Source organism: Ursus maritimus, unplaced genomic scaffold, assembly GCF_017311325.1.
Source record: "Ursus maritimus isolate PB19 unplaced genomic scaffold, ASM1731132v1 scaffold_3, whole genome shotgun sequence".
Lineage (NCBI taxonomy): Eukaryota > Metazoa > Chordata > Mammalia > Carnivora > Ursidae > Ursus > Ursus maritimus.
Window position 1 is genome coordinate 85258973 of NW_024425563.1, and position 11198 is coordinate 85270170.

General features: G+C 43.4%; 1 protein-coding gene across 11 annotated transcripts in view; it reads right to left on the minus strand.

The window, feature by feature from the left end:
* The window catches only part of SRPK2 (SRSF protein kinase 2), a 229370-nt gene that overhangs the window by 30982 nt on the left and 187190 nt on the right, over positions 1 to 11198 (minus strand). For all 11 annotated transcript variants that reach the window (XM_040644358.1, XM_040644357.1, XM_040644356.1 and 8 more), the window contains 2 exons: positions 9245 to 9351; positions 1098 to 1263 (listed from right to left, as the gene is read on the minus strand). In XM_040644358.1, coding sequence (XP_040500292.1) covers positions 1098 to 1263; positions 9245 to 9351 — 273 coding nt within the window. The remainder of the gene's footprint in view (positions 1 to 1097; positions 1264 to 9244; positions 9352 to 11198) is intronic.

The following is an 11198-nucleotide window of genomic DNA, read 5'->3' on the forward strand; positions in this document are numbered from 1 at the left end:
ACGTAATCTGAACTGTAAAATGAAGGTAATTATTGCCTTTTAATGGCTACCCAACTTCAAAATGGTTAAACATCAGAGCTTTCTAATCACAGGGATCTAAAGAAAGTTTATCCAACTCAAACGACTGGCTCTGCAAAGGCACGGGCGTAGCTGATCATAAGGAGCCATTTCTCTTATTTATCTAAAATTAAAAACCCACTCATTTCAAAAAGAGTCAATCCCAAAGCACTGACCGATAACTTAAGAAAATGGAGAAGAGTTCACAAATGTCACATAGTCATCTAACCAAATCTGTTTTGCAGACAATAAAATGAACAGTTTAGATTAGGAGGTGTACATGTAAGTTTGAAAACTAAGCAAGTCTACATAGCGGAAATAAATCAAATATTCTAGAAATCACACAACTGGTCCTTGCTGACATCCACAGCTTGATCGGCTGTAGGTCTCTGATCTAAAACGCACCCTGACGGTAGAACACAAGACTGGGAGGCGGTGCCTCTCCCCAGAGCCTGTCAGTCACCGCACAGCAGCCCGTCAGCTGCACACTCGCCCGACGACACACTAGGGTGCGGAAACAGAAAGAGATGGCGAGAGCGGTCACGTCACTGCAGCCGTTACACTCTGTCAAAACCAGACGGAAAACTCTAGATGCCAATCCTTAAGGCATCTGACCTTCTCCCCCAACGTGGGTCTTTCGTAACTGATTCCAAACCCGCCATTAGACTCAGATTGATGAAGACTACCTAGAGACTAGGAAGCATTCTAACAAGCCTGAAGCCAGGGGAATATTCTGATGACTACAGGTCACTACACAACCTGTTACTATATGCTCCCCTGCAGACAAGTGTGCAGCACAGGACAATGTTCCAATGTAGATGAAGCAGCTCACAAGATTGCAAATGATCTTTTAAGGGAGGATCAAGTTAAGCAACTCAAATATTAACGCATAATTGGGGCATCTTCCTTTTCAAGAAAAAGGTCTCATTATTTCTAGCAATCAGACTCTTCCAAAAGTTCCTAAGAGATACATGTTTGACTCAACTGCCTTCAGCGTGGCCCCCAAACAAATTGAAACAAAGCCGGCTCAGCTCACTCACCTGCAGACCCCGAAGGAGGAGGAGCACCTGCTTTCTGCCACTCCGTGGCCTCGGCTGCCATTCTTCTCACATACGCATCATCCACACACATCAAGATGTTCTCCGGCTTTATGTCAGTATGAATGATCTTGCACTTACTGTGTAGATAATCTAACCCCTGAAGGACCTGGTCATAGTAAAATCAAGAGAAGAGACGACTTATTAATACCTTCGTTGTTCCACACTCGTAAAATTGGTACCATAATCACAAGGCATCAGACACGAAAGGTGTTTAGTAAAAATCTCCCTCCTGCCCCAGACCCCAGAAGGGCCCAGCACCTTCCCATAAGCAACCAATGTGCATCATTCTGGTGATTCTTTATGTTCATGGAAGTAAACACATCTATACCTATACTTTGTTTACAACAACTTTACTGAGATGTAATTTACATAAAATTTACCCTTTTATGTACAAGTGTACCATTGTACAAGTCAATGGTTTTTAGATGTGCACCATCACCACTATGTAAATTAGCACATTTTTATCACCCAAAAAAGAAACATGCTACCCACTGGCAGTCACTCTCCATCTCTTCTCAGCTCCCCAGCCCTAGGCAACCACTAATCTACTTTCTATCTCCACACATTTGCTGGCTCTGGACATTTTATATAAATGGAATCATACAAAGTGGTCTTTTATAACTGGCACAATGTTTTAAAGGTCCATCCACGTGTAGCACATACTTCCGTTCTTGTAACTGCCAAATAATACTCCACTGGACATGCTATATTTTGTTTAACCGTTCACCTGATGGATATTTGGATTGTTCTCCCTTTTTTGGTTCCTATATATTGTTATGGACATCCATGCATGAGTTTTTGTGTAGACAAACGTTTTTATTTTTCTTGGGTGTATACCTGGGAGTACGACTGTGAGGTTGTAGGCTAACTCCTGTTTTCTACAGCGGGCACGCCTTGTCGCATTCCCACAAGCAATGTATGAGGGCTCCCCCACCTTGTCATGGCCTACACTTTGTTATCTTTTTTATTTTAGTCACCCCAGCAGGTGTGAAGTATGATCTGTGTCTCTGTGATGTCTAATGATGTGTGTACATTTCTAATACTGCAGGAAAACAGGACGGAACAGCTGTGGAGTCCAGACCACACGACAGCACTGAACTCGAAGAAACTGCTGAAGTATCCACGAAAACAAAACCCACAAAACGTACACAGTCCAGTGACCTAAATACGAGGCCACAGTATCTCTGGGATTATTTCCATCAGAGAGGAATTCTTTCAATTCTTCCCATAAACAAAAATAAATTTTTAAAATATTCCCATCATGATCCTGTACATTACAAATTCTACCTGCTCAATAAATATTAGCATTTAATAAATATCACACACTTTATATCATGTAGGGGTCTTGTCCACAACAGACAAGGGAGTCGGAAAAACAAGCAGTAGACACATAATATGTATCCATATTATGTATTTCCAACTCTAGAAAGTTCTCAGCAATAGCCCAATGCTCTGTCTACTGTAAATGACTAAACAACTTCAACAGACAATAGCATTGGGAAATGAGGGGACAGAGGTTCCACAAGGAAAATGAGAAAAGGAAAACCCATCTCTCTTTTTTTTTTTTAAGATTTTATTTATTTATTTGACAGAGATAGAGACAGCCAGCAAGAGAGGGAACACAAGCAGGGGGAGTGGGAGAGGAAGAAGCAGGCAGGGAGCCCAATGCGGGGCTCGATCCCAGACTCTGGGATCAAGCCCTGAGCCGAAGGCAGACGTTTAATGACTGAGTCACCCAGGCACCCTTGAAAACCCATCTCTTAAACAGGATGAAAATCTCTACACTTATCTAAAATAACTACCTAGGAAGTATTTTTACATGACTTCAACTGACCAAGCACCAAACTCCTGTAACACGTCATGCAGCTGATTCTAGGTGTATGACCTACAGCAATAAACGAAGCTCCCTGTCTCCTGGGGCTTAGAGCCCCTGTGTCCTCAGAGAGCTTACGGGCTTACGCCAGGAGGAGGAAAGGGACTGGCCGAAAAGAAACCAAGATGAACCATGGGCATAACAAACACGATTTAATGAGCTGCTGACAAGTTCCTAGTAAGCACCAAAACAATGAAACAGATAAAACCAGAATGACAGAAGAAAAGGCACTTGGGTTTGTTGGTTTTTTTTTGCCTTAAAATTAATATTTAATGTTTGCAATAGTACTGCAATTAGAACTATTAAATTATGTTTAAAACATCAAAGGACCAGGAAGAAAGATTCAATATACGTTTCCATAAAGAATTAGGTTATAATTCCGATGGGAACACAATCCAAGGGGCCTATATGTTATCCACTGACATTCATGCACCTTATTTGTTCAAACTGAAATGATACGAGGAACTTTTATATCTGAATGACAAGAGAGATTCTGAGAAGTTCAAGAAATTAATGGACAGGAACAGTAATGATTTCTAACCTATGGAGGCAAAGGAACAAGATTTTTGAAAAACTTTATACAGTTTAAAATCATTCCAACTGAAATTGCATTTCAATGATCATTATTAACTCAAAGTAAAAATATCAGCTTCTTTTCACCACCATTTCATGCCTAAGTCACTCCTATCTTTCCACCGTAGCTCTTCCGTGGTGGTCAGGTTGTTTCACTGTGTGGGAGGCTACACAAGTAAGAGTTAATGTGATCCAGGATCCAAATGTGTTCATGAGTTCCCAATGAGAAGGCAGCACCTGAGATGAACACAGTGTTCCCAGCAAGAAGTTAAGGTTTCAGATTTTTAAAATATTTGCAATTGCACACAACTGAGTTACCTTTCCTTAAGAAGCACAGCTTATAATGTCTGATGATGAACACAGTGAAAGAACTGACTGCTGAGACAAATTAATTAAGACAATGCAAATCTTAAAGGAAGGAGTTGAGAGACACAGCACAGTGTGGTGTTAAAACAGGACCTTGGGACTCACACCACTCCTAGACTCCTGCCAGATCGTTCATTCACCGGGCAAGGTACTTACACTGTCTGAGCTTCCATTTTCATATTAAGGGTGTGTGTGTGTGTGTCTGTGTGTGTGTATCTACAAAGTAGAAATAAGGTCTGAATTAGAAATAATCTATGGAAAATCTACAAAAAACAAGGTCTAGCTCACAGGAAGCTCAAAATAAATGGGAGAACTGAACAAAGTCAGAACATCGGTACTGACATTAACTAAACAACTGACTTTGCTCAGTCACTTATTAAACTTCTCTGGGTCTCATTTCTCCCACCTGTGCGTGGGCTATCCCTAATAAACTCTGTGGTACATCCCAGCAATGAAATTCTGATGCCATAATTTCTTTTAATTCTGAACTACAATTCTTTTACAAGTCTTTAGCTGTAGACTAAAAAGAATGGCTATTTTAGCATTTCTGTTCTCAGCCAGTGAAGTTTAAAGCATCCCCAGAATCCGGAATAAACAGTAATGATGGGCAATCTCATAACCATTTACGCAGAATAACTGTGATGATGCACAAAAAAGAGAAAAGCAGTGAATGAAAGCTTCGTGCCCAGAATAGATCTCCTCTTGCAAAATCTGAGAAGCAGAGTTAGAAGGAGCCTTTACGAATTTTCTGTGTTTCCTCACTTGCCAGGCCTGGTGTACTTGTCTTTCTTGCCTAAAAACACATACTCGGCCTCATCAGCAGGAGGCAGCAGAGGCTGCAGAGCGCGCCTGCTCGCCAGCGGCTGGGATCTACAGCCGTCGTGGGAGCGGAGCGCAGTCCGCGCACTGATGGGCCGGGGCCGCACCTCCCTCAGAAGAGCCAGATCACACCCCCAGCAGCAGCGGCCAGTTTTCTCCTAGTGAAGCCAGACGAGCATGCTAGCAGCAGCCTGTCAGCGAAGGCAGAGCCCAGGGCTGGGAGCCTGGGGCCCCTAGTTCTGGCTCAGAGCAAGTCCCCTTCCCTGACCTCAAATTCATCTGTACAATCAGAGGCTTGGGCAAGATGGTCTCTCAGGTGTCTTTCTGTGCACCTGTGGGGATGGCAGAGAGCATCTAGTACTGGTGTTAACAACATAAGCCTACAGCTTGCCACAACAGTCCGTGATCTTAGAGATACAAGAGGAGGCGTGAGTTGAGAGAAATGTGGGAACTTCTCTCGAAGATGTCTCCTGGGCCCTGCTCACCACCCAGAAAATGAAGCCTCCTCCCAAATTCTAAACTGCAAAGAGAATGAGAATGACAGCAACTTTCTAAATTATTTCCAGGGACGCCTGGGTGGCTTAGTCAGTTAAGAGTCTGCCTTCAGCTCAGGTCCTGATCCGAGGGCCCTGGGATCAAGTACCCCATCGGGCTCCTTGCTTAGCAGGGAGCCTGCTTCTCCCTCTGCCTGCCGCTCCCTGTTTGCGTTCACTCTCTCTCTCTTTCTCTCTGACAGATAAATAAATAAAATCTTAAAAAAAAAATAAATTATTTTCTGACTCTGGTCACCCGTGGGGACTTTCTTGCCCCACGCCTGAACAAAGGACACAGGGCAGAGAGACTTGGCCAGCCTCTTACTCCATAAGGCCTTGCTCATGCAGCACGCAGGGGAGCCCAACAGGCAGCGGGAGGGGCTGACCCCACGCAGGAGCCCCGAGATATGACTCCTTGTGGTGTGGACGAAAGCACCAGAGGGGGTCTCCTCAAGCCTAGACACTTTCCTACTAGGAAAGCTAAGCCTCCCACTGGATTTCTCTTCTTCACTAGACAGACATGAGGTAAACTCTACAACCTGCTTCTGACAATTCTGACAACTCAACTGAATGCAGGGGTGTGGAAATCCCAGCTCAACGGAAGGGGCGGGAACCGCATGCGCACGCACACACAAGCTTCCGTGGACACTGTCCTCGTCTGCTGTGACACGGAACAGGCTTCCGCTCCGTGTTCTAATTGGACTGCTGAGAATTCATGAGCAAACCCTGCAGCCGTTCCTCCGAATGCGGCCAGGAGGAAAGAGAAAGCCTCCGTGCCCAGCACGTAGAGGGCGCCGCAGAGCGCTGGGCTGAGAAAGGCTGCCCACATTTCTGAGCTGAGGACACAACCGTCTGAGGAGAACTCCAAGTTAGGACAGAACCAAATGTACTACCACAATGAATATAAACACGTTTACCAACTTAAAATTCATCTTCTGTTCTAGCACCGATTCCTGGCTCAGTGATCATGAATTCACTGGTAACTAGGAGCAGTGACATAAATGAAATGGTAAATAGATACTCAGTGTAGACAAAAGCATTCCATGCTAACAGGTGACTCTGCCTGTCCCAGAAGGGCCAGGCTCTTTGTCTGCCCCCAGAACCCCTGACCCACACAGGCACTGCATTTCACAAGCCCCCTTAGGTTACATAGCACAGCACATATTACCAATTACAAGTCACTTAGTAAGTAACATCTAATGGCTATCTCCTCAATCTAATTGCCAGCTCTACCATTAAGACAAAGAAAACCATTTACCACGAACAGACCCACAAATGCACACTTTTCACAAACACATGCTATAACCTAAATGCTCCCAGATCTTTCTGTGTAGACATTTCACAGGACCTTGCAGCTGAAAGCATGGGTTCTGGAATTCTACCACCTGAATTCAAATCAGCGCTTAAAAAAGTGGGTGTCTAAAGAGCACTGTAAATGCTAGTGACAATCACAGTTAGAGAAGAGTAATAAATATTTAAAAATCCAGAGCGACAAGCTGCGACTGCCAGTTTTTCCAGTACCATAGCAAAGTCACCCAACTCAGGGCCTTGCCGTTACCAAGAGGCCACTTCCTTACAGGTTCCTGTAAAGGGCAATGAATTAAACAATAAAGTTTTAAAAACTAAAATGTCAGCTGCCCTTTCAATATATAAGCAAGTCAAAGCCACGTTTAAAGAAGAGCAACAGCATCTGAAGAAGCCATACCTTTCATGCATCACAAGTAAACACGGCCAGCACCAGCATCCTGTTTCTTCTTCTGGATTCAGAAGTAAGAGCAAGACATGAAACAGACCTCACTAAAGCGGACTTAAAAAGAAGAACTGAAAGCTGGCGGATGAGCAGACCCACACAAGACTCCACACCAGAGCCAGAGAAGCAGCCTGGGAAAGGCAGGGGCTGCACACGGCGTCCGAGACGCCCCCAGCATGGCCCTTCTCCGATCCAGCACAAGGTCACCAGCATGACACGAGGACAGCTCAGAACTGACCAAGGCACTGAGAACAGTGTATGGGAAACCCTGAAAAGAAAGATGATTCAACTATGTCATTACTTTTAAAATACAAACAAGTGGTAATGTTGGTCTGTGAGCCCATCAAATCATAGAAAGTGAGCCATTTTATAGAATAAAAAGAGGAACGTATACTTCTTTTAGGAAAGACAACCCATCAAACACATTCTTTGACCAAAGAGACACAGGATTCACACAGAACGCACAACTCCAAGAGCTCACAAGGCAGGTGGGGAGACACACAGGCTACTTCATGCTGGTCACCACGCTGGACGCCGTGTCAACAGTCCCTCCATGTTAATCTTCACAAATTACCTATTACCACCCCAATTCTATAAATGAGAAAACAGGCTCACAGAGGCTACATCATCGGATCAGGGTCACAAAACAGTAAGCGCCAAAGGTATAATGTGAAGTCTACTGACAAGGCACCAACCCAGTGCACCTTCCCCTATTCCGGTGGTTTTCCACAAAAGGGAATTCTGCCTCCTCGGGGACATCCGACAAAGTTTAGAGACCTTTAAAATTGTCACAACTGGGGTGGTGCTGGCTGATACAGGCATCTAGTTGGTTGAGGCTAGGGATGCTTCTGAACACCCTACAATGCACAACAGGTCCCCACAACAAAGGACTTCCAGTCCAAAATCTCAATAGTGCCGGGGCTGTGAAACTGGGGTGTATACAGTAAGACGCTACGATCATTAGGAAAGGCACAAATGGAGGCCACAGGCAGACCGAGGAGGGAAGAAAGAGCATTCCTAATGGGGGTCGTGTGGGAAGCCTTCGTCACGGAAACTGGATTTTGGATGAGTCTTTCAAAACATGGGTAGAAAAGAAAGGGCAGTATTTTTCGCAGCAGAAGACAAAAGAAATGATCAAAGATGTGCAGCTAAAAAATGGCCAGGTGAGTACTTTCTCTAAAAATACCTACAAAATGAAACTAGTAAAAAATTATGATTAAAAACTCTGCATGCATTTGTAAAATTTTGGGCATCTGTGAACATTCCTAAGAGGCTGGCAACTTGGCTGACTCTGGGAGAGAAGCTGGATACCTGAAGGACCTAACATTTTAGAACACTTACCTGCATTATCTATTTAAAAATATTAATTAATGGGAAAACATTTACCTGCCAGGAGATAAAAGCTGAAACGGGGTTTGCAAGGGGAAATACGGGCTGATACCAGATGGCAGAAAACCTTAAACAGCTTCATAGGAAAACAGTGATTTAACGTTATTGGGCAGGTATAGTTCTGAAGGTATTCCACGCTGCTTGGCAAAATGCTAATGGTAAGAGCTCTGGAGCCAGATGCTCTGGGTACGAAGGACTGGCCCACAGCTTACTACTTTTTTAAGTCACCTCCTGACCGGAGGCAAGTTACTTAAACTCTCCACACCTCCGTTCCTCTTCCATAAAATCATCGCTGAAACAGGCCTCAGTTAAAGGTTGTCTTTTGTCAAGGCAACTGAACAGAGGACAAAACTAATACTATATTCCCTATATAACTTTAACATTCCTTATATTATCTTTCATTTAGCCTCCATCCAAAGATACGTAGAAATAGTAAACAAACACAAATTATCTGTTTCTTCTGAATTATTTTCTAAGTAACTAAGTGGGACATTTCACAGTAATGATATTAGATAAAACAATGTCTCGGTATGCCATATCACTTACCTTAAGAAAAGGTCAATACACCAAAAGAAATACATGCCTGACATTTACATATTGCCCTCTTTACAAGACAGAATGGCATATGATTAAATAATTATAAAGCTGACATAACAAGTCCAAAATGTTATGCACTGTAATATACACGCATATATTTGCAAAACAGGGATTATATTTATACGCACGTGTGTGTGTGTGTGTGTGTGTGTGTGTGTGTGTNCGGGGGCTGCCCTCACATCCTCACCTGTCGAATGATACTCTTCACACAACGTACTGGGAGGCCTTGGTAATTGGACTTGATGATCCACTTGAGGAGATGGTGGCCAAGTACTTCGAAGACCATGCAGACGTCTGGTACATGGTTAAGGATCATTTGCAGATACATTTCCTGGAGTGATGCAATTACTCAAAGCAGCATCATTGCGGCACTTGGCAATTTTTTCTTTATAAAATGCAACATCATGGGGCGCCTGGGTAGCGCAGTCTGTTAAGTGTCTGACTCTTGGTTTCGGTTCAGGTCATGATCTCAGGGTTGTGAGACTGAGCCCAGCTCCTCAGCGCTCAGTACGGAAACTGCTTGGGATTCTTCCTCTCCCTCCCCTTCTGCCCCTTCCCCTGCTTGTGCACACATGCAATCTCACCCTCTCTTAAAACAAAAAAACAAAACACACAAAAAAACAAAGAAAACACTTTAAAATGTTTAAAATGCAACGTCACTACTATCAATAATACCAGAAGTGGTCACGTGCTGTTTCTCACCAAAATAAATAGACCTAGTATTTATTAAGTACTTATGTATCCTACATGTTACTCAATGTATGCTCGTCAAACAATGTGCCTACCTCCACACGGAAGCAACCACAGTGAACCAGAAGCTGCAAGAGCTCTCTGGCGTCACACAGTCCCCAGGTGGCCGGGCCATGATGCAACCCCACACCTCCCCACACTCGCTCATTTCAACACTCCCCTCTCTGATAATCAGCCATAATGAAAAGTGAGCAAAGCTGAAACCTTATAAAAACTGATGGGGGGGGGGACCCAAAAAGCCCTGTCTTAAGTGTCTTCCCTGCCTGTCTAAATTTCCAATCCATAAAACACTTTATAAAATAGAAATTTACAAAAACACAGTGAAGATTTTTTTTAAGATTTTATTTATTTATTTGACAGAGATAGAGACAGCCAGCGAGAGAGGGAACACAAGCAGGGGGAGTGGGAGAGAAAGAAGCAGGCTCATAGCGGAGGAGCCTGATGTGGGGCTCAATCCCATAACGCCGGGATCACGCCCTGAGCCGAAGGCAGACGCTTAACCGCTGTGCTACCCAGGCGCCCCCACAGTGAAGATTTTTAATCTTTTCCTTCAACAGTATCTTTCAGGGCAGAACCAGATCAACTTTAATACTACAGGAAGTTTTCAATAACATAGGATCACAATATAAGACATGGCACCTAAGAACCACTTTTAATAATGAAATTTCAGGAATCTGGGTGTTCTTTGGTTTTTTGTTTTTTTTTTTAATAGAAATTCTAGTCCACCACCCACTGTCCAGGACTATGAACCACCAAAGTCCATCATACAAATATATATACAAATATATTCATGTTATTCATACAGGAAGATTTAAAATGGCTCTGAAACCTCTTGAGAATATACCCTTCATCCCTGGAAGCCTACAGATAGGCTACTAAAGCAGGTTAGTTGATTTAATATTTTCTATAATATCTGGATCTACCAATCACATGATCACAATAACTGTTGCTTTAAATATTTTTAATGAAAATTAAAAAAAATTTCTACAATATTGGAGTACTATGCATAGATAATCTAAAGCCAGAAGTTTACTATTTCATCATTTAAAAAAGGCACACTAAGGATTAAAGTTAGTAAGAGACACAGAGTCAAAGGCCAAGATTTCTAAATTATGATCTAAGTCTTCTCAAAGCACTGACAACCTGGACTATAATGGTTTCCTAGCATTTTATTTAGTGGTAAAAACAGCCACTGGAATATATACCCAAAACACTCCACTTACCTATAAATCAGGTAGTTTCTCCAAAGAAACCCTGTCAGCTAGCCCAACAAACTGCCTTACAGAACTGATCCAAGAAGAGGGTCCGCCCTGCCTGCCCATAAACAAACAGGCTCACCAGGAGACCGGGCAGAGGACCAGCTCCTTCTGTCTATGGGGGGGGGGGGGGGG